The sequence below is a fragment of the Pelobates fuscus genome, chromosome 4, assembly GCF_036172605.1.
Source record: "Pelobates fuscus isolate aPelFus1 chromosome 4, aPelFus1.pri, whole genome shotgun sequence".
Taxonomy (NCBI): Eukaryota; Metazoa; Chordata; class Amphibia; order Anura; family Pelobatidae; genus Pelobates; species Pelobates fuscus.
The window spans coordinates 110,095,148-110,119,060 of record NC_086320.1 but is presented as its reverse complement, the minus strand read 5'-3'; the positions used below and the strand labels follow the sequence as shown (position 1 = coordinate 110,119,060).

The following is a 23,913-nucleotide window of genomic DNA, read 5'->3' as shown; positions in this document are numbered from 1 at the left end:
CCCCTCTTCTACTCTTCCTCCCTCCTCTTCTTACTCTTCCCTCCCCCTCTTCTTACTCTTCCCTCCCCCTCTTCTACTCTTCCCTCCCCCCTCTTCTTACTCTCTCCTCCCCCCTCTTCTTACTCCCTCCCCCCTCTTCTTACTCTTCCCTCCCCCCTCTTCTTACTCTTCCCTCCCCCCTCTTCTTACTCCCCTCCCCCTCTTCTTACTTCCCTCCCCCCTCTTCTTACTCCTCCCTCTCTACTCCCTCCCCCTCTTCTTACTCTTCCTCCCCCCTCTTCTTACTCTCCTCCCCCTCTTCTTACTCCCCTCCCCCTCTTCTTACTCTCTCCCCCTCTTCTTACTCCCTCCCCTCTTCTTCCTCCCTCCCCCCTCTTCTTACTCTTCCCTCCCCCCTCTTCTACTCTCCCCTCTCTTTCCCTCCCCCCTCTTCTACTCCTCCCCCTCTTCTTACTCCCCTCCCCCTCTCTTACTCCCCTCCCCCTTCTTCTTACTCCCTCCCCCTCTTCTTACTCCCCTCCCCCTCTTCTTACCTCCCTCCCCCCTCTTCTTACTCTTCCCTCCCCCCTCTTCTTACTCTTCCCTCCCCCCTCTTCTTACTCTTCCCTCCCCCTCTTCTTACTCCCCTCCCCCTCTTCTTACTCCCTCCCCCTCTTCTTACTCCTCCCCTCTTCTTACTTCCCTCCCCCCTCTTCTTACTCTTCCCTCCCCCCTCTTCTTACTCCCCTCCCCCTCTTCTTACTCCCCTCCCCTCTTCTTACTCCTCCCCCTCTTCTTACTCCTCCCCCTCTTCTCTCCCTCCCCCTCTTCTTACTCTTCCCTCCCCCCTCTTCTTACTCCCCTCCCCCTCTTCTTACTCCCCTCCCCCTCTTCTTACTCTCCCTCTCCCCCTCTTCTTACTCCCTCCCCCTCTTCTTACTCCCTCCCCCTCTTCTTACTCTCCCTCCCCCCTCTTCTTACTCTTCCCTCCCCCTCTTCTTACTCCCTCCCCCTCTTCTTACTCCCTCCCCCTCTTCTTACTCCCTCCCCCTCTTCTTACTCCCTCCCCCTCTTCTTACTCCCTCCCCCCTCTTCTTACTCCCTCCCCCTCTTCTTACTCCCCTCTTCTTCTCCCTCCCCTCTTCTTACTCCCTCCCCCTCTTCTTACTCCCCTCCCCTCTTCTTACTCCCTCCCCCTCTTCTTACTCCCTCCCCCTCTTCTTACTCCCTCCCCCTCTTCTTACTTCCCTCCCCCTCTTCTTACTCCCTCCCCCCTCTTCTTACTCCCTCCCCCTCTTCTTACTCCCTCCCCCCTCTTCTTACTCCCTCCCCCTCTTCTTACTCCCTCCCCTCTTCTTACTCCCTCCCCCTCTTCTTACTCTCCTCCCCCTCTTCTTACTCCCTCCCCCTCTTCTTACTCCCTCCCCCTCTTCTTACTCCCTCCCCCTCTTCTTACTCCTCCCCTCTTCTACTCCCTCCCCCCTCTTCTTACTCCCTCCCCCTCTTCTTACTCTTCCCTCCCCCTCTTCTTACTCTTCCCTCCCCCTCTTCTTACTCTTCCCTCCCCTCTTCTTACTCCCTCCCCCTCTTCTTACCTTCCCTCCCCCTCTTCTTACTCTTCCCTCCCCCTCTTCTTACTCTTCCCTCCCCCCTCTTCTTACTCTTCCTCCCCCCTCTTCTTACTCTCCCTCCCCCTCTTCTTACTCTTTCCCTCCCCCTCTTCTTACTCTTCCTCCCCCTCTTCTTACTCTTCCCTCCCCCCTCTTCTTACTCTTCCTCCCTCCCTCTTCTTACTCTCCTCCCCCTCTCTTACTCTCCTCCCCCCTCTTCTTACTCTTCCCTCCCCCTCTTCTTACTCCCTCCCCCTCTTCTTACTCCTCCCCCTCTTCTTACTCCTCCCCTCTTCTTACTCCTCCCCCTCTTCTTACTTCCCTCCCCCTCTTCTTACTCTCCCTCCCCCTCTTCTTACTCCCTCCCCCCTCTTCTTACTCCCTCCCCCTCTTCTTACTCTTCCCTCCCCCCTCTTCTTACTCTTCCCTCCCCCTCTTCTTACTCTTCCCTCCCCCCTCTTCTTACTTCCCTCCCCCTCTTCTTACTCTCCCTCCCCCTCTTCTTACTCCCTCCCCCTCTTCTTACTCCCTCCCCCTCTTCTTACTCCCTCCCCCTCTTCTTACTCCCTCCCCTCTTCTTACTCCCTCCCCCTCTTCTTACTCTTCCCTCCCCCCTCTTCTTACTCTTCCCTCCCCCCTCTTCTTACTCCCTCCCCCTCTTCTTACTCCCCTCCCCCTCTTCTTACTCCCTCCCCCTCTTCTTACTCCCTCCCCCTCTTCTTACTCCCTCCCCCTCTTCTTACTCTTCCCTCCCCCTCTTCTTACTCTTCCCTCCCCCTCTTCTTACTCCCTCCCCCTCTTCTTACTCCCTCCCCCTCTTCTTACTCCTCCCCCTCTTCTTACTCCCTCCCCCTCTTCTTACTCCCCTCCCCCTCTTCTTACTCCTCCCTCTTCTTACTCCTCCCTCTTCTTACTCCCTCCCCCTCTTCTTACTCTCCTCCCCCCTCTTCTTACTCTTCCCTCCCCCCTCTTCTTACTCTTCCCTCCCCCCTCTTCTTACTCCCCTCCCCCTCTTCTTACTCCTCCCCTCTTCTTACTCCTCCCCTCTTCTTACTCCCTCCCCCTCTTCTTACTCCCTCCCCCTCTTCTTACTCCCTCCCCCCTCTTCTTACTCTTCCCTCCCCCCTCTTCTTACTCTTCCCTCCCCCCTCTCTTCTACTCCCTCCCCCTCTTCTTACTCCCTCCCCCTCTTCTTACTCCCTCCCCCTCTTCTTACTCCCTCCCCCTCTTCTTACTCCCTCCCCCCTCTTCTTACTCTCCTCCCCCTCTTCTTACTCCCTCCCCCCTCTTCTTACTCCCTCCCCTCTTCTTACTCCCCTCCCCCTCTTCTTACTCCCTCCCCCTCTTCTTACTTCCCTCCCCCCTCTTCTTACTCCCTCCCCCCTCTTCTTACTCTTCCCTCCCCCCTCTTCTTACTCCCTCCCCCTCTTCTTACTCCCTCCCCCTCTTCTTACTCTTCCTCCCCCCTCTTCTTACTCTTCCCTCCCCCTCTTCTACTCTTCCCTCCCCCTCTTCTTACTCTTCCCTCCCCCTCTTCTTACTCCTCCCCCTCTTCTTACTCCCTCCCCCCTTTCTTACTCTCCTCCCCCTCTTCTTACTCTTCCCTCCCCCCTCTTCTTACTTCCCTCCCCCTCTTCTTACTCTTCCCTCCCCCTCTTCTTACTCTTCCTCCCCCTCTTCTTACTCCCTCCCCCTCTTCTTACTCCCCTCCCCCTCTTCTTACTCCCTCCCCCTCTTCTTACTCCCTCCCCCCTCTTCTTACTCTTCCCTCCCCCCTCTTTTACTCCCCTCCCCCTCTTCTTACTCCCCTCCCCCTCTTCTTACTCCCTCCCCCTCTTCTTACTCCCTCCCCCTCTTCTTACTCCCTCCCCCTCTTCTTACTCCCTCCCCCTCTTCTTACTTCTTCCCTCCCCCCTCTTCTTACTCCCTCCCCCTCTTCTTACTCCCTCCCCCCTCTTCTTACTCTTCCCTCCCCCTCTTATTACTCCCTCCCCCTCTTCTTACTCCCCTCCCCCTCTTCTTACTCCCTCCCCCTCTTCTTACTCCCTCCCCCTCTTCTTACTCCCTCCCGCTCTTCTTACTCCCTCCCCCTCTTCTTACTCTTCCCTCCCCCCTCTTCTTACTCTTCCCTCCCCCCTCTTCTTACTCCCCTCCCCCTCTTCTTACTCCCTCCCCCCTCTTCTTACTCTTCCCTCCCCCTCTTCTTACTCTCCCTCCCCCTCTTCTTACTCTTCCTCCCCCCTCTTCTTACTCCCCTCCCCCTCTTCTTACTCCCTCCCCCTCTTCTTACTCCCTCCCCCTCTTCTTACTCCTCCCCCCTCTTCTTACTCTTCCTCCCCCCTCTTCTTACTCTTCCCTCCCCCCTCTTCTTACTCCCTCCCCCTCTTCTTACTCCCTCCCCCTCTTCTTACTCCCTCCCCCTCTTCTTACTCCCTCCCCCTCTTCTTACTCCCTCCCCCTCTTCTTACTCTCCCTCCCCCCTCTTCTTACTCCCTCCCCCCTCTTCTTACTCCCCTCCCCCTCTTCTTACTCCCTCCCCCTCTTCTTACTCCCCTCCCCTCTTCTTACTCCCTCCCCCTCTTCTTACTCCCTCCCCCCTCTTCTTACTCCCTCCCCCCTCTTCTTACTTCCCTCCCCCCTCTTCTTACTCCCTCCCCCCTCTTCTTACTCCCTCCCCTCTTCTTACTCCCTCCCCCCTCTTCTTACTCCCTCCCCCTCTTCTTACTCCCTCACCCCTCTTCTTACTCTTCCCTCCCCCTCTTCTTCTCTTACTCTTCCCTCCCCCCTCTTCTTACTCTTCCTCCCCCTCTTCTTACTCCCCTCCCCCTCTTCTTACTTCCTCCCCCCTCTTCTTACTCCCTCCCCCTCTCTTACTCCCTCCCCCTCTTCTTACTCTTCCCTCCCCCCTCTTCTTACTCTTCCCTCCCCCCTCTTCTTACTCCCTCCCCCTCTTCTTACTCCCTCCCCCCTCTTCTTACTCTTCCCTCCCCCCTCTTCTTACTCCCTCCCCCTCTTCTTACTCCCTCCCCCCTCTTCTTACTCTTCCCTCCCCCTCTTCTTACTCCCTCCCCCCTCTTCTTACTCCCCTCCCCCTCTTCTTACTCCCTCCCCCCTCTTCTTACTCCCTCCCCCTCTTCTTACTCCCTCACCCCTCTTCTTACTCTTCCCTCCCCCTCTTCTTACTCTTCCCTCCCCCTCTTCTTACTCCCCTCCCCCTCTTCTTACTCCCTCCCCCTCTTCTTACTCCCTCCCCTCTTCTTACTCCCTCCCCCCTCTTCTTACTCTTCCCTCCCCCTCTTCTTACTCTTCCCTCCCCCCTCTTCTTACTCTTCCCTCCCCCTCTTCTTACTCCCCTCCCCTCTTCTTACTCCCTCCCCCTCTTCTTACTCCCTCCCCCCTCTTCTTACTCCCTCCCCCCTCTTCTTACTCCCTCCCCTCTTCTCTTACTCCCTCCCCCCTCTTCTTACTCCCTCCCCCCTCTTCTTACTCTTCCTCCCCCCTCTTCTTACTCCCTCCCCCCTCTTCTTACTCTTCCCTCCCCCCTCTTCTTACTCTTCCCTCCCCCCTCTTCTTACTCTTCCCTCCCCCCTCTTCTTACTCTTCCCTCCCCCTCTTCTTACTCTTCCCTCCCCCCTCTTCTTACTCTTCCCTCCCCCCTCTTCTTACTCTTCCCTCCCCCTCTTCTTACTCTTCCCTCCCCCCTCTTCTTACTCTTCCCTCCCCCCTCTTCTTACTCTTCCCTCCCCCCTCTTCTTACTCCCCTCCCCCTCTTCTTACTCTTCCCTCCCCCTCTTCTTACTCTTCCCTCCCCCCTCTTCTTACTCCCCTCCCCCTCTTCTTACTCCCCTCCCCCTCTTCTTACTCCCTCCCCCCTCTTCTTACTCCCTCCCCCCTCTTCTTACTCCCTCCCCCCTCTTCTTACTCTTCCCTCCCCCCTCTTCTACTCCTCCCCCTCTTCTTACTCCCCTCCCCCTCTTCTTACTCCCTCCCCCCTCTTCTTACTCCCTCCCCTCTTCTTACTCCCTCCCCCTCTTCTTACTCCCTCCCCCCTCTTCTTACTCCCTCCCCCTCTTCTTACTCTTCCCTCCCCCCTCTTCTTACTCCCTCCCCCTCTTCTTACTCCCCTCCCCCTCTTCTTACTCCCTCCCCCCTCTTCTTACTCCCCTCCCCCTCTTCTTACTCCCTCACCCCTCTTCTTACTCTTCCCTCCCCCTCTTCTTACTCTTCCCTCCCCCCTCTTCTTACTCCCCTCCCCCTCTTCTTACTCCCTCCCCCTCTTCTTACTCCCCTCCCCCTCTTCTTACTCCCTCCCCCTCTTCTTACTCCCTCCCCCTCTTCTTACTCCCTCCCCCTCTTCTTACTCCCTCCCCCCTCTTCTTACTCTTCCCTCCCCCTCTTCTTACTCTTCCCTCCCCCCTCTTCTTACTCCCCTCCCCCTCTTCTTACTCCCCTCCCCCTCTTCTTACTCCCTCCCCCCTCTTCTTACTCCCTCCCCCCTCTTCTTACTCCCTCCCCCCTCTTCTTACTCTTCCCTCCCCCCTCTTCTTACTCCCTCCCCCTCTTCTTACTCCCCTCCCCCTCTTCTTACTCCCTCCCCCTCTTCTTACTCCCCTCCCCCTCTTCTTACTCCCTCACCCCTCTTCTTACTCTTCCCTCCCCCCTCTTCTTACTCTTCCCTCCCCCTCTTCTTACTCCCCTCCCCCTCTTCTTACTCCCTCCCCCTCTTCTTACTCCCTCCCCCTCTTCTTACTCCCTCCCCCCTCTTCTTACTCTTCCCTCCCCCCTCTTCTTACTCTTCCCTCCCCCCTCTTCTTACTCTTCCCTCCCCCTCTTCTTACTCCCCTCCCCCTCTTCTTACTCCCTCCCCCTCTTCTTACTCCCTCCCCCCTCTTCTACTCCCTCCCCCCTCTTCTTACTCCCTCCCCCCTCTTCTTACTCCCTCCCCCTCTTCTTACTCTTCCCTCCCCCTCTTCTTACTCCCTCCCCCCTCTTCTTACTCTTCCTCCCCCCTCTTCTTACTCTTCCCTCCCCCCTCTTCTTACTCTTCCCTCCCCCCTCTTCTTACTCTTCCCTCCCCCTCTTCTTACTCTTCCCTCCCCCCTCTTCTTACTCTTCCCTCCCCCCTCTTCTTACTCTTCCCTCCCCCTCTTCTTACTCTTCCCTCCCCCCTCTTCTTACTCTTCCCTCCCCCCTCTTCTTACTCTTCCCTCCCCCTCTTCTTACTCTTCCCTCCCCCCTCTTCTTACTCTTCCCTCCCCCCTCTTCTTACTCCCCTCCCCCTCTTCTTACTCTTCCCTCCCCCCTCTTCTTACTCTTCCCTCCCCCCTCTTCTTACTCACCTCCCCCTCTTCTTACTCCCCTCCCCCTCTTCTTACTCCCTCCCCCTCTTCTTACTCCCTCCCCCTCTTCTTACTCCCTCCCCCCTCTTCTTACTCCCTCCCCCCTCTTCTTACTCTTCCCTCCCCCCTCTTCTTACTCTTCCCTCCCCCCTCTTCTTACTCCCTCCCCCCTCTTCTTACTCTTCCCTCCCCCCTCTTCTTACTCCCTCCCCCCTCTTCTTACTCTTCCCTCCCCCCTCTTCTTACTCCCTCCCCCTCTTCTTACTCCCTCCCCCCTCTTCTTACTCCCTCCCCTCTCTCTTCTTACTCCCTCCCCCCTCTTCTTACTCTTCCCTCCCCCCTCTTCTTACTCCTCCCCCCTCTTCTTACTCTTCCCTCCCCCCTCTTCTTACTCTTCCCTCCCCCCTCTTCTTACTCTTCCCTCCCCCCTCTTCTTACTCTTCCCTCCCCCCTCTTCTTACTCTTCCCTCCCCCTCTTCTTACTCTTCCCTCCCCCCTCTTCTTACTCTTCCCTCCCCCCTCTTCTTACTCTTCCCTCCCCCCTCTTCTTACTCTTCCCTCCCCCCTCTTCTTAATCTTCCCTCCCCCTCTTCTTACTCTTCCCTCCCCCCTCTTCTTACTCTTCCCTCCCCCTCTTCTTACTCCCTCCCCCTCTTCTTACTCCCTCCCCCCTCTTCTTACTCCCTCCCCCCTCTTCTTACTCCCTCCCCCCTCTTCTTACTCCTCCCTCCCCCCTCTTCTTACTCTTCCCTCCCCCCTCTTCTTACTCCTCCCTCCCCCCTCTTCTTACTCTTCCCTCCCCCCTCTTCTTACTCTTCCCTCCCCCCTCTTCTTACTCTTCCCTCCCCCCTCTTCTTACTCTTCCCTCCCCCCTCTTCTTACTCTTCCCTCCCCCCTCTTCTTACTCTTCCCTCCCCCCTCTTCTTACTCTTCCCTCCCCCCTCTTCTTACTCTTCCCTCCCCCCTCTTCTTACTCTTCCCTCCCCCCTCTTCTTACTCTTCCCTCCCCCCTCTTCTTACTCTTCCCTCCCCCCTCTTCTTACTCCCCTCCCCCTCTTCTTACTCTTCCCTCCCCCCTCTTCTTACTCTTCCCTCCCCCCTCTTCTTACTCACCTCCCCCTCTTCTTACTCCCCTCCCCCTCTTCTTACTCCCTCCCCCTCTTCTTACTCCCTCCCCCCTCTTCTTACTCCCTCCCCCCTCTTCTTACTCTTCCCTCCCCCTCTTCTTACTCTTCCCTCCCCCCTCTTCTTACTCTTCCCTCCCCCCTCTTCTTACTCTTCCCTCCCCCCTCTTCTTACTCACCTCCCCCTCTTCTTACTCCCCTCCCCCTCTTCTTACTCCCTCCCCCTCTTCTTACTCCCTCCCCCTCTTCTTACTCCCTCCCCCTCTTCTTACCCCTTCTTACTCCCCCCTCTCTTCTTACTCCCCTCTCTCTCCTTACTCCCCCACCCTCTCTTCTTACCCCCCATTCCTTTCTCTTCTTACCCCCCTCCTCCCTCTTTCTTCTCACCCCCCTCTATCTTCTCACCCCCCTCTTTCTTCTCACTCCCCTCTTTCTTCTCACCCCCTCCCTCTTCTCACTCCCCTCTTTCTTCTCACCCCCTCCCTCTTTCTTCTCACCCCCTCCCTCTTCTCACTCCCCTCTTTCTTCTCACCCCCTCCCTCTTTCCACCCCCTCCCTCTTTCTTCTCACCCCCCTCCCTATTTCTTCTCACCCCCTCCCTCTTTCTTCTCACCCCCCTCCCTCTTTCTTCTCACCCCCCCTCCCTCTTTCTTCTCACCCCCCCTCCCTCTTTCTTATCACCCCCCCCTCTTTCTTATCACCCCCCCCCTCTTTCTTATCACCCCCTCCCTCTTTCTTATCACCCCCTCCCTCTTTCTTATCACCCCCTCCCTCTTTCTTATCACCCCCTCCCTCTTTCTTATCACCCCTCCCTCTTTCTTATCACCCCTCCCTCTTTCTTATTACCCCCCTCCTCCCTCCCTTCTCACCCCCTCACCTCCTCCCTCCCTCTTTCTACTCACCCCCCCTCCTCCCTCCCTCTTTCTTCTCACCCCCCCTCCTCCCTCCCTCTTTCTTCTCACCCCCCCTCCTCCCTCCCTCTTTCTTCTCACCCCCCCTCCTCCCTCCCTCTTTCTTCTCACCCCCCCTCCTCCCTCCCTCTTTCTTCTCACCCCCCCTCCTCCCTCCCTCTTTCTTCTCACCTCCCCTCCCCTGTAGCGTGGCCGAGCTGCTGTGCGGTCCGCGGTGCCCAGCCAGAGTGATAGGAAGGTGCTCAGTGTGCACCTTCCTGTCAGTCCGGCCGAGTACAGGAAACAGAAACTCCTGTTCCGCGCGGAACAGGTGTTTCTGTTTCCTGTACCCGGCCGGACTGACAGGAAGGTGCACACTCACCTTCCTATCACTCCGGCCGGGCACCGCGGACCGCACAGCAGCTCGGCCACGCTACAGGGGAAGGGAGGTGAGAAGCTGCAGCCGCCTGAGCGCTCTTAAGCGCCCTCGGTCCATGTCCGAAGTGCCCGACCGGTCAGTCCGCCCCTGCTGGTTCCATATCACAACACCATATAGATTTTATTCTACTCAGCCATGCCAGGCCAAAACACTAGGGGACTTTGAATCCACCAAAAGAGAGGTAGAAAGCCACCTGTTTAACATGCACAATTCAAAGTCAAACTAGGGGGCTCAGAATATGATATCACATCTCTCAAAGTAACAAGTTATTAATTTGGTTAATTATGTTTTTTTTGTTTTTGTTCTTTTTCACATAATATATGTATGCAATACTATCAAATATGGTGCTCCATTTTGCTGTTAAATGTTGTATTCGATTTTTCACTGTGTGTCATGGAAAAATGGGTGGATTTTCATTTATAAATAGCACTTAAATAATGTGAACTCTGTTCATGTGACGTGTATGGTAACAATGAATGTGAAGATATTTATCCTTTATGGATGCAATTTATTTGAAAACCTAAAAAAGTACTTGAGAACTTGAAGTATGTAACAGTTATGTTAGTTTATGGACAAAATAGGAGCATATAGAAAAATAAATAGTGTGTAGGCGCTTCACCGAAATTTGTTACAATTTAGTATATAGCAAAAATATTAAACAAGCAGTGTAACCGGTATATCAGTGTATCCCTTCAACACCAAACATCAATAGTACAGTTTAAAAAAAAAAAAAAAAAAAACTTATACCAGTGTGTTCACCTCTCCAGCGTGACTCTAATAAATTGGATAATATTACCAATGATGAGCTTGATTGAGATATTTGGCTAAAACAAGAAAAAAATACAAAACAACATAGTGTGGACTGTATAATAATATGAAGTGGTTGATAAGTATAAAACTCCCACTCAAATTTTCCAGAGCCGCGCCAGGCCCTGTAAGTTAGGCTCACGGGTGCCAAATACTGGCTAACGACCCAGGTGATTCAGGCAGATGAGACTCCAATATCAGGGTAAAAAGTATATTCATGGGCGGAGCCTGGCACTGAACCGGACCGGACGCCATTTCTCCCAGCTCCGCAAATCTAACTCGCAATCCCGACAATATCTCGGTAACAAGCAGCCATCCGACACTGCAAACGCCCTAAACAGCCCGGGGACACCCTGCTGAATCCACAGATGCCCTTCCAGTACTCCCCGAAGCATCTGAAGGCAAAACGCAAAACCGGGGCCTACCACAAGCCTTCATACCGCGACCTCGAGTATCTCTGGGGCGGGGATCCTGACAAAAACGCAGCGGTGCTGTGGTCACCCCAAACAACGACTGCCAATACATCCATGGGGCGCAGAACTCAGAAATCCACCCACGGTAACGTACCCGAACAGAGGGACATAGGTGTCATGCTCCAACGACACACATCAGCCACTATGGCGGCCCCCGACCACCCACCCTCACCAGGGCCTCCCCACACAATTGCCCCTGCAGCACCCCAGCTGCAAAGCCCAAAAGAAGACGCACAGCCAAAATCCACAACCTCTGTTAGCAACACTGAGCCTGCAACTAAACAGGACCTTCAAATCCTATCTACCATGCTACAGGACATTCAAGGCCTACTTGCTGCTGACCTGCCCATCCTGAAATCTTCCATGCAGCAGCTCACAGGCAGACTGGCAGCTACAGAAGCAGAGGTCAAAGAGCTCCGTCAAGACACCTCCGATATACAGACCTCTATAGCCCAACTACAGGCAGCTCAACAGGCTCTATCAATGCAAGTGGCAACACAGGAGGACAGGTACCGCCGCAACCATATTAAAATCAGGGGCATACCAGCCACCATACCTCAGGAGGAACTACCACACTATGTAAGACGGTTACTAGCCACAGTGCTGCCACCCGCCACCGCCAAAAAAGTAAACATCGCTGGGATGTACCGCCTACCGACGTCCAATGCTACCAACACTACAACACCGGGCGATGTTATTCTCCGCTGCGCACAACCTCACGACAAGGGGCAAATAATGACAGCGGTAAGAAACAAGACCCCAATTACATTTGAGGACTCACAATTGTCCTTTTACCAGGACTTATCCAAAGCCACCCTGCAGTGGCGAAAATCCTTGACCCACGTCACGGCCCAACTACGGGCGGCAGGAGTGCCCTACAGGTGGGGACCCCCACGATCACTTCTTATTACACATAAAGGGACTACCTGTAAAATAACCACAGGGACTGATATTCCTGCGTTCCTTGCAGCTCTGGATATCCAGGAGGAGACGGCGGCCCCGACGGGCCTAAATCGCACCCACGGATGGGACCCATCCAATGTGACACCATTTGTGCCGAGATCAGCAAGCGATAACCAGCTGGACACCTGACTGGCAGAGACATTCCTAGACCGACCTATACCCACTGAGGGGCCTTACTCGACCAGCAGCTCCAAGTCGCACAGTTGCGAAGTTGCAAAAAATTTATCGCTATGATTTTATTTGATTTTATTTGCTTACTTTCACCAAATGTTGTTATACATATGTTTTTCCTTTTCTTTTGTTTACCACTGCAGAATCTCCCACACGAGGACAAGATCCTCGGCTTGTACCACCCAGGGGTAGGGAGATTAGGCATTCTACCACAACACCAGGCACCCATAAAGAGATGCCTCCTATGAACCTAGTCCGGTTCCTCTTAGCCACACATGCGCAACCGCTGAATCATTTATACCCCCCCGCTACCTCCTTGGTTAGGGGCAATACCTCCACTGAGAGGTCGGCCTTCCACGAAGGCACGCAGCACCCCCTCCCTGAAAAGACGAGGGCACCACCCACACTACGAACACCCTAACGCGGAAACCGTTACATGTACATTTAGACCTACACCCAGCCCTGAGTTAATATTAAGTAAAATCAGGTCTCATTACGGTGATACCACCTTTTAATATCCCCTACAGCCTGGTTCTCCGCACTGTTCAACATACTCAATTACAGCTCCCAGCTTCTATACCTGCCTTTAATAACGCACATCTACAGACTGCACGCATGTTTATCTAAAGGTCTGATCTCCTACTCACCAGTAAGCTGTAATAGACTCATCACCTTACCTTTACATCTATATACCTCATAATCATAGTCAGTGCGTAGCCTAGGAGAATATTCTCTTCACTCATTTACACCCAACACACTGAACGCCACTATTCCTCAATGTTTTTCTCTTCTTTAAAAAAAAAAAAAAATGTGCAACACTCTCAACATGTATAATTTTATTGCCTGATACAAGATGTAAAGCTCTTATTTGACATGTTTATGTTTCATAAGTACTCAACAATGCACAACCAAAATAAAGAATTAAAAAAAAAAAAAAAAAAAAGTATATTTATGTATAAAAAAATAAACGTCAGGGCCTTATGGGGGTGGAACCATAGTGCCACCCCCATAGTGCCCTCAAGTATATATTTTTTTATACATAATAAATATACTTTTTACCCTGATATTGGAGTCTCATCTGCCTGAATCACCTGGATCGTTAGCCAGTATTTGGACCCCGTGAGCCTAACTTACAGAGCCTTGCAAGGCTCTGGAAAATGTGAGTGGGAGTTTTATACTTATCAACCACTTCATATTATTATACAGTCCACACTATGTTGTTTTGTATTTTTTTCTTGTTTTAGCCAAATATCTCAATCAAGCTCATTATTGGTAATATTATCCAATTTATTAGAGTCACACTGGAGAGGTGTACACACTGGTATATGTTTATTTATTTATTTTTCTTTTTTTTTTTTAAACTATAAAATAGGAGCATGCCTACATAAAATTAAATAAATAAATAAAATGACAAAAACATTTTGAAATATGTTTTAAAAAGGTGACAAAGGGTTGTGGCACGAATACTGGCATAATTTGCAACTCGTTAAGAATCAATTAGTGACTGCAACAAATAAGTATTTTTAAAAGTAATTAGAGGAACACTGTCAGGACGTCAGCCATTTTCTACCTGCGTGCTGCCATTTTAAAAGCCCTCGGTCAGGATTACGCATTTACTTGGCGGTGACTGCGACCGTGCACAGCCGTTTTATCTTCATTTAGGTAAGCCTGTGCTCATGAGTAAGGTTTATTTAAATTGTAGAATGGAAATGGAGAAGGTCTGGGTACCTGACAGCGTCACTTCAAAACAAGCAGCTAATCACAAACACAATACTTGGGTAACGTAAGCACACATGTATTATAAAAAAAGAATATGAAAACTGTTGGGACACTTAAAAATATATACTCAAGTTATACCATTTTGACTAGTGTGTATTAAGTGACAAACCCATAGTCTAACTATTGTTCAATCCATTCTGTTCTGTTAGAGAACCTTTGTGGATACAGTTATTTTATCTGTGTTTTATGCAGTTTCTGTCAGTGAACCAGCATATTTATTTTCCTATTTGCAACAACTTGCAGTGCCGTCTTTGCATGGATGTCATAAACCTTTTGAATCATTTATATCTCTTGCATTGGCACAGTGAAAAGTGTCACAGAAAACAAAGATGGCATTGGAACATCAACCTGCGCTGTCTTAGAAGAAATATAAAATAATGAGAGGTTTTGAATAATATGACACTTGCCATCTTACACAAAGCTAAACACGGTCTGTGTCTGGAGAGATGTTGGCAAACACATATGAGTGACAGCCTATCATTTAAATAGTATAACAATATACGTTCCAAAGTCATAACAATAGTAAGCGAATAGAGACTTCTCTACATTTAAATCTTTTTACCCTGGCATTTTTTTGGTAGTTTGTAAAAGCTAAAACATCTATGAGAGACAATATCAGTATGGACCTACTAGGAGACTGCTGCTAGGAAACTACAATTCCCATAATGCTCCAGCACCCAAAACATTTAAAAGTAATGTTTCATTGGTATTATAATCCTTTGTTAGCCAGAGAATGATATTCAGCTAAGATATTGCTACCCAACAGTTTCTAAAAGTCACACTTAAAAAACTATATAAGATGACACACAGTCAATAGCCATTATAAGTATATCAAGATTACAATTCATGGCAAAAAGCAATTTATTACACATTGTATATCTAAACATGACACAGTTAACATTGTCTCAATGAGGGAATGAAAAACACTTGCACATAATGGTAAATTTAATTTATTTCGCCTTGGAAAAACAATTCCAGTAATCTCCAGGTTCAGACTGTAGAGTAAACATTAATAACAGTAACGTACAGGTTAGTTTAATGGATTGAAGAATTTTGGCTGTGTGAAATCATTAAGGAAAGGGGTTTGACACACAATGCTTTAAAACGGGTTCCAGAAGAAAGGTTTCTTGGACAATCTACATAACTATTGCATATATGGTAATGCTGCCATACCACAAGGCTTATAAATATATACGTATATATTTATATAGGCCTCATTCAAGATACTTTAATTAATGAAGGCTTTTTTTCTGTGCAAGAATCTTCTCCTGCAGTATATATGTATATATGTATATATATATATATATTTTAAGAAAAAAGTCTTCGATTCAGCTGCTTTATAATAAAAATGGGATTGAAGACCAAGATCTATCAGAAAAGATGGCGAAACACAGCTGTAATGAAGGCGACAGTTTTGTTTTCTTGCGCTTTCTCCAGAAATACATATTCACGGCTTATCATAGTCTTTTCTTTGAATAGGGTCCGAGTCGGATTTGTTTATAAGACGTTTTAGTATTGAACAACATAATACATGTGCAACACTGTATATACAAGAAGTTTATCCGGTGCTCAAAAGTCCACACACATGAACATCCAACAGTTCCAATAATACTAGTTTTATGGTAAAATACAATGTTTTTTTGATTAATATACATGTCAACAATCAACGTTTCGTGCAAAGATTAAAACATGTTCCCTTTTCTTCGTCTCCAGTCGATCTTCAGAAGCATTGAATTTTGCACTAACTGCTATGCTGAGTCATTGTGTGGTTCTGTAACAAAGTAAATCATAGATTAGTTCAATGTGTTTTTACACCGATTTTACGTATAAAGTAACCAATGATTACAGGGTCGGTGTTGGTTAGAGAACATACACGTGTATTTGCCATTGGACTGCGCCTTCTCAACATTGCTCTATAAATGTAACAAGTTAACCTAAAAACAGCTTATGGTTTAGTTAAAGCCATATGAGCACTACGTAATTCTCCAGACACCATCTCAATACAAAAAGTTGTTCATGCATTTACAAAGGTAGAAATAATAATTATTTGAACAAATACTTTAATGAACCAGTAATATAACATTAGGGTAGACATTTACCCGAAGACTGCTTTCCAAAGCAAATGAGAAATCCCAGGTACTAACATGCAAATGGTAGATAGACTAATGATCTAATATTTTTGCACGCCAGAAAATGTGTAATCATGGAGGTAAAACATTGTTTTTTTACTCCCACCAATATTTCTCTCCAATGCAATTGACATCAGTGAGACACAACAGATTGAACAAAGTTAGTATAGTCATTAATATACAGGAATGGATTCTACCCAAATGATCGAATGGTGGCAGCTAATATATGTGGAGATTCAACTATCACAGCTTCATCAGAATCAAGTCGTTTCTGATGTTCTCTAAGTGTGTGCATGCCTATAGAGAGGTGTACAGGAGCTCAGTAATTGTTGAAATGTCTCCATCACTTCCTGGTAGAAGTGGTTTAGAATCTGCACATACTGCAGGTTTACACTTTGCTTTATCAAGTATCATGTAGTTCTTGAAGTCATGTAATCCTCAAAAGAAATGTAAAAATATTGCTGCTTAACCCCTTAAGGACACATGGCATGTGTGACATGTCATGATTCCCTTGTATTCCAGAAGTTTGGTCCTTAAGGGGTTAAAGACATTCTTTGGCTTTATTACAAATATTATATGTGGCAGAGGTATGCCAGGCAGTGCATAAATTGAGTAGCAGGCCATTTGTTCGCATTTCACACAGAAAACAAGCAACCCTTTAGCTCAGTGACTGATTTGAACAAAGGAAACGACTCATATATGGTATATTCAAACAACAGAAAACTACAATCATAATGTGATGTAATTCCAGTAAAATACAAGTTTAGCAGGCTAAGATTGCCACAAGGCATATGTATGTATATGTGTTTGTAGTATCAGTTAGTTAATTACACGTAGCTAAGATACTGTTATCACTGTACTGACCAGGTGCAGGAATGTAAGAACTGGAATTACGCGTCCCTCTCCTTTGTATCAGATGAGCCACGTGGTTAGACCGGATGGATGAGTTTAGACTCTATTTATTAAATAGGTTAAGGGTATGTGTGGGTGTAGTTAATTGTGGGAGGAGCTACAGTGCTATATAAGGAATGTACTCTATGTATTCAGTACTCAGACTTTGCTGTATTTTGGTGACGCTAGTCCCTCTGAGTCCCGATCGGTGATCCAATAAAGAATCTCTTCCTTCCTGAAGAAACCTGTGTCCATCTCTCTGTGCTTGGCTTCCGTCAGTTTCTCCGGTATCATTTGGTGCATTGGCCGGGAAGCTCATCGTTCAACGGTAGCTGAGAGGCAGAGGCGTGAGACGGTCTATCTTTGCCCACGTTCTCTACGGCTGCACCCCTGAACTTCTGCGTGGACCTCCCTTCGTCTCGGCGCCACTGGTCTGTTGTCCAGGAGATCATCGGCCTCTACGTGAGAAGTGCTGGGGTGTCCCCGTCGATGAGTGTGAACTCAGGTTCAGGAACGAGGAGGTAAGACAACTGCTGTTTTAGACGGCAGGACCCACTAGGGGTATACCGATTGTGCGGTAGGCCCAAAGGGGTTTTGAATCTGTGTATCTGCCCCCTCTGTCGGAGGGAAGGAGCGAAGGCGCACCGCTCGATCGAACGCTCTTTAGTCAGACCGTTTGATTTGGTTAGTCAGGCGGGGTCCTGGTGTAAATAGCCCTAGCCGGACACCGGTGTCTTGTCTAGACTAGCGTTCTAGGGTGTATATTACGTTCGCTAGGTCGGAGGGACCGGGAGACTAAGCGGCGCCTGTGTAAATTCGGTTCGCTAGTTCTCATCCTATCTGGGCTAAGTGGGAAGGCGTGTAAATTTGGAACCCACTAGACTTTTGATAGTGCGACTAAGAGGCGCCTGTGTAAATTCGGTTCTCTAGCTCGCTATATATGTGGTGATTGGGCAGTGTGGCTAACCAAAACGGGTGTATATAGTTTTAGGTAGTCCATTCAAGGTACTGGCCAATAGTTTAGTTGGGAATTGTAAATGTGTTAACGATTGTTTTAGTAAAGTGTATATCTTGTTAGATAGCGCGAGCTCAGCCGTCTAGCGAGAGTGTTAATAGTGTGTTGCTGTATTATAGTGCACGGTACCATAACCCTGTATATTTACTGACATTATATAATAAGTACTAATCATTGTCGTCCATTGCATGTTTAACACCATAACCACTAATAATTGTATTGTGACCTTAACTTGTGCTTTGACCTATGCTAACCGTACTGTAACCGCTATTTGTAAAAGACGATGTTACTGGGGTGTGTTATAGACGGGTAATTCGTATATAGAGAATTATAGCGTGGGTGACTGTATAGTTACGCCAAAGGGCATAATATTGATTATATAGTGACTGGTGTAACAGCTGTGTGTGTACGGGAATTCCCTGAGTGTTTATTGTTATTGTGTACGTTTCACTTGGTAACCGTACCACGTGGTGCTGTTGCCAGAGGAAACGGGTGTGACTGTTGAATAGTACACGTGTATAGTATTCGTTGTCGACGACGTTCCATTGTTAAGTATGGGTGCGTCGCAGTCAACGATTCCGGATCCCTTAGGATGTATGGTTAAGAATTTTAAAAAGGGATTCAAAGTTTGTGATTTTGGGGTAAAGATGTCTCCTGTACGTTTGGTCACTTTGTGTACTAGGGAGTGGCCTACTTTGGTTGCGGCATGGCCGCCACGTGGCAGTTTGGATCCAACTCTGGTACAGCGCTTACACGTGGCTGTATCGGGTAGGCCTGAACTTTACGGCCAGTTTCCTTATATTGACTGTTGGAGACAGGCCGTAAATGACTCGCCAAAATGGCTCCAGACATGCCACGAGGAGCAGTGTCGCCTCATGGTAGCTAGGACTTGCTCGTCCACTAGGACTGGTGTTAGGCCCATTTTGGACACGCCCCCTGAGTCCGAGATCCCTTTGCCGCCCCCTTACTTTCCGTTAAGAAGAAGTGACGCAAACGCAGGAAGTCCTGCACCCCTCCCCTCATTACCCTCATCCACTTCCGCTTCCTCCTCCAGTACAGGATCCACCCCCCCTCGTACTAAATCTCCCCTTCCGGAACCAGAATCCACCCCCATTAGAAACGAATATCCTGATTTGGCGCCACTTCAGACTTCCGGTCAAGCTTCATCTAGCTCGGCTCGAAGTGTTTTATTTACGACCTTTTCCCAAAACCGACCTCCCACATCCCCATACCCTATCTCTCCCCGACCGGAACCCATGACTGACGCCTCTCTACGTAGCCCCATCCAAACCCGACAGTTGACTGGTGCCCAACAATTAAAGCACTATCAGATGCCTCTTCGTCTGAATCCCGGGTCAGCTTATATCGATGCCGCAGGTCAAATGGCACACGCTGACCCAGTCTTCGTATATGTCCCATTTACCACAACCGATCTTTTAAACTGGAAGACCCATAATTCCTCGTATACTGAGAAACCACAAGCTATGACTGATCTGTTCACCTCAATAGTACAGACGCATAATCCGACATGGGCTGATTGCCAGCAGTTACTAATGACTTTATTTAACAATGAGGAAAGGACAAGAATAAATCAAGCAGCCATTAAAGCATTAGAGGATAGAGCCCGTGCTTTGAACCAAGCCAATCCAGCAGCATGGGCCGCGACACACTATCCCAACACCGATCCCGATTGGAACGTAAATGGTGCTGATATGGTTCAACTCAGAGCCTATAGAGACGCTATAATTGCTGGCATGAAAGCCGGAGGAAAGAAAGCCATTAACATGTCGAAGACAGTTGAGGTGATCCAGAAAAGCGATGAAGCGCCCAGTGTCTTTTATGACCGATTATTGGAGGCATACCGCTTGTATACCCCCTTTAATCCGGAAGACGCAGACAATTCCCGAATGGTTAACTCCGCCTTTGTCAGCCAAGCATACGGAGATATTAAGCGCAAGCTACAAAAGTTAGAAGGGTTTGCAGGTATGTCCATCACCCAACTAATGGAGGTAGCAAATAAGGTCTATATGAACAGGGATACAGAAAGTAAGAAAGAGGAAGAGCGCAAGATGCGTAAAAAGGCTGATATGCTAGCGGTAGCGATCGCAGGCGTAGATAAACGGGGCCCAGATAGAGGCAATAATAGATGGAGTAGGGAGCCTTTGAGTAGGGATCAATGCGCGTATTGCAAGGAAGAAGGGCATTGGAGGAACGAATGTCCGCAAAGAGAGCAGTACGAGAGAGACCAACCCAGGGCAGGCTACGGAAACTTTAGAGGTAGAGCGAGAGGTAGAGGAGGCCCCGGAGGGAGTAATGGTTATAGAGGGAGTAATGGGAACAGAGGAAGTGTTAGGGAAGACAGGTATATTCCAGCAGCGCAAAGGTCCCGCGATAGAGAAGGTAGGGACTTTGTAGGATTGGCTGACACTGTCATGGAGGACTATTGATACCGACCGGGCTCCATCCCCCTTGGTCGAGCGGAGCCTATGGTCGATGTATCAATAGGGGGGAAAAGGAGTGCGTTCATGATCGACACTGGTGCTGAACATTCAGTGGTGACTAATCTAGTTGCTCCTCCATCTGGAAGGACTATTACTGTGATAGGAGCAACTGGAAGAAGTGCTGAAAAACCGGTTCTTAAAAGTCGACTCTGTACATTGGGAGGCCACGTAGTAAAACACCAATTCCTTTATATGCCTGAATGTCCAGTCCAATTGCTGGGACGTGATATGCTATCAAAATTACAAGCGCAGATTACGTTCCTACCAAATGGAACAACATCCTTAAAGTTTAATGGACCTTCAGGTATTATGACTTTATCCGTACCAAAGGAAGAAGAGTGGCGACTTTATACAGTGTTGACTAGCCAAAACCCTAGGAGTGATGAGACATTGTTTAACATACCAGGAGTTTGGGCAGAGAACAACCCACCAGGACTGGCCCGCAATATTCCACCAATAAAAATTGAACTGAAACATGGGGTTTATCCAGTGAGCCTAAGACAATATCACATTCCGCAGAAGGCTAAGAAGAACATCCAATCCTATCTGGATAAGTTCATACGGTATGGTATCCTAAAATTCTGTACTTCCCCCTGGAACACCCCATTGCTGCCTGTTCAAAAGCCCGGTACAGATGAGTATCGACCTGTACAGGACTTAAGAGCAGTCAATGATGCGGTTGTTAGCATACATCCAGTTGTACCCAATCCATATAACCTGCTTGCTTTAATTCCGGGCGGGGCTACTTACTTCACAGTCTTAGATCTCAAAGATGCCTTCTTTTGCCTCCGAATTGCCGCAGAAAGCCAATGTATTTTCGCTTTCCAATGGGAGAACGCTGTAACGGGCTCAAAACGCCAAATGACTTGGACAAGACTGCCCCAAGGGTTTAAAAATTCACCTACCCTATTTGGTTCAGCTCTAAGTCAAGATCTACTGGATTTCGAGTCTATCCCAGGAGAATGTGTATTGTTACAATATGTAGATGACTTGTTGATAGCAGCAGTTACAAAAGAAAAATGTCAGCAAGCAACGCACGATCTACTACATATTCTCTGGAAGGCAGGATACAAGGTGTCCAGGAAGAAGGCTCAGTTGTGTTTGCCAACTGTCAAGTATCTGGGATTCCATATCTCTGAAGGTCAAAGGATTATGGGGCCAGAGAGAAAAGAAGCTGTCTGCCAAATACCAATACCCAAGAATAGAAGACAAGTGCGAGAATTCTTGGGGGCAGCAGGCTTCTGTAGGATATGGATTCCCAGCTATGCGATACTGGCAAAACCTCTGTACGCAGCCATCAAAGGTACAGAGCACGACCCCTTCTTATGGACCCAAGAACAGCAAACGGCATTTGAAGATGTGAAGAAGGCTTTGATGAGTGCCCCAGCATTAGGTCTACCTGATCACACACGACCATTCTACTTATATGTACACGAGCAAAGAAGAATGGCTGTGGGAGTATTGACACAGTACTTGGGATCATGGCAAAGACCTGTTGCCTACATGTCTAAGCAACTGGATGCAGTGGCCAGCGGACTTCCACCTTGTCTAAGAGCCGTAGCTGCAGCCGCCCTGCTAGTAGCTGAAGCCGATAAACTCACTCTGGGTCAAGAACTTTATGTACGAGTCCCACATGCAGTACAGACGTTGTTGGATTACAAAGGAAATCATTGGTTTAGTAACAGCCGTATGACCAAGTATCAAGCAATGTTGTGTGAAAACCCAAGAGTGCATTTAGAGACTGTAAACACCTTAAATCCAGCTACCCTTTTGCCGCAACCTACTGAAAGTCAACATGATTGTTTGGAAGTAATGGATGAAGTATTTTCAAGTAGACCAGATCTTCGTGATTTTCCCATCCAGAACCCCGATGTTCAATATTACACCGACGGCAGTAGTTATGTGAAAGAAGGGATCCGCTATGCAGGATATGCAGTGACAACAATAGACAAGGTGATAGAAGCTCGGCCACTGGCGAAAGGAACATCAGCACAAAAGGCAGAATTAATAGCACTAACACGAGCGTTACAATTGGCTGAAGGTTTAAGAGTAAATATCTATACGGACTCTAAGTATGCGTTTTAACCACTCATGCCCACGGAGCTTTGTATAAAGAAAGAGGACTACTGAATTCAGAAGGCAAAGAAATCAAGTACGCAGCTGAAATCCTACAACTATTGGAAGCAGTGTGGGAGCCGAAAGAAGTCGGTATCATACATTGTCGAGCGCATCTGAGAGGAGATGGTGATGTAACCAAGGGAAATCGGATGGCAGATAGTGCAGCTAAGCGTGCTGCTGAATCAGGAAGACAGGAGTATGTGGGGCATATAGCTGCTCTTATACCAACTCCACTGTCCCAATGGACTCCAGTTTATACAGCTCAAGAAGAGGAGTGGTTAAAGACTGAACCGGGAAAGTATTTGGAGAACAAGTGGTATCAGCTAGAAGATGGAAGAATAGTCATACCAGCATCACTAGCGGTAGAAATTGTCCAAAATTATCACAACGGGACACATTCTGGGAGAGACAGTACTGAAGAATCTCTCAGGAAACATTTCTACATACCAAGATTGTCCAACTTGACTCAGGCCATTGTACGCAGATGTGTAACGTGTGCTAAGAATAATGCAAGACAAGGACCAGTAAAGCCACCAGGAGTCCAGTTTATGGGGGGACTCCCCATGTCCGATCTACAAATAGACTTTACAGTAATGCCTAAATCGGGTGGACATCGTTACCTGTTGGTAATTGTGTGCACCTATTCAGGCTGGGTAGAAGCATGTCCTACTCGTACAGAGAAAGCAGGAGAAGTTGTAAGATTCCTGCTACGAGAAATAATACCCCGATATGGACTACCCTGTTCTATAGGATCGGACAATGGTCCAGCTTTTGTTCATCAGTGCCTACAACAACTGACTCATATGCTTGGTATAAAGTGGAGGCTTCATACTGCATATAGACCCCAGAGTTCTGGTAAGGTAGAGAGAATGAATAGAACTATAAAGAACCAGTTGGCTAAAATGTGTCAGGAAACCCAACTTAAGTGGAACGTTCTCTTACCCATAGCTTTATTGCGAATCCGCAGTACCCCTACCAGAAGGATGGGCCTCTCTCCTTTTGAAATCATGTATGGGCGACCACCTCCCGTACTTGGTAACTTAAGGGGGGACTTGAGTCAGTTGGGAGAAGGAATTACCCGGCAGCAGGTTGTAGAGTTGGGTAAGACTATGGAGGAGGTACAGAAATGGGTACAAGATAGATTACCTGTGAATATTTATCCCCCTGTTCATAGTTATCATCCAGGAGACCAAGTGTGGATTAAAGAGTGGAATAATGTACCGTTAGGGCCCAAGTGGAGAGGTCCTTATGTTGTTCTTTTGTCTACCCCTACAGCGATAAAAGTAGCCGAAGTAACTCCGTGGATACATCACTCCAGGGTTAAACCAGCAGCAGTCGATTCTTGGCAAATTACAGCAGATCCAGAGAATCCCTGCAAGATCCGGTTGAAACGCACTACTCAGTCGAGGAATTATTGTGGATTACAAATTTTATTGTTACAGGTGTGAGTGAGAAGGCCATAATAAAGCCTGTCCGCTTACCAACACATAGTGTATAAGCCAGGAAAGTCTCGAAGGGACACCTGTGAAGACGAGCAGAACTCCATTCCCTGCAGCCCTCACATCCTGGAAGCTGAGGTTCCATCGCACGGACGAAGACTGAGGATGACGGCGAAAGATGTGCTTTTGATTGTGTTTATTTATATGTGTTTTTATATTCAGGAAGGTAGAGGTACCGACACTCCT

General features: G+C 48.7%; 1 protein-coding gene across 3 annotated transcripts in view; it reads right to left on the bottom strand.

Moving 5' to 3' along the window:
• Window positions 1–14,508: 14,508 nt before the first annotated feature.
• ZNF521 (zinc finger protein 521) overlaps window positions 14,509–23,913 on the bottom strand; it is a 282,483-nt gene continuing 273,078 nt past the window's right edge. For all 3 annotated transcript variants that reach the window (XM_063451461.1, XM_063451460.1, XM_063451459.1), the window contains one exon: window positions 14,509–15,345. In XM_063451461.1, coding sequence (XP_063307531.1) covers window positions 15,316–15,345 — 30 coding nt within the window. In that variant the 3' untranslated portion in view covers window positions 14,509–15,315. The remainder of the gene's footprint in view (window positions 15,346–23,913) is intronic.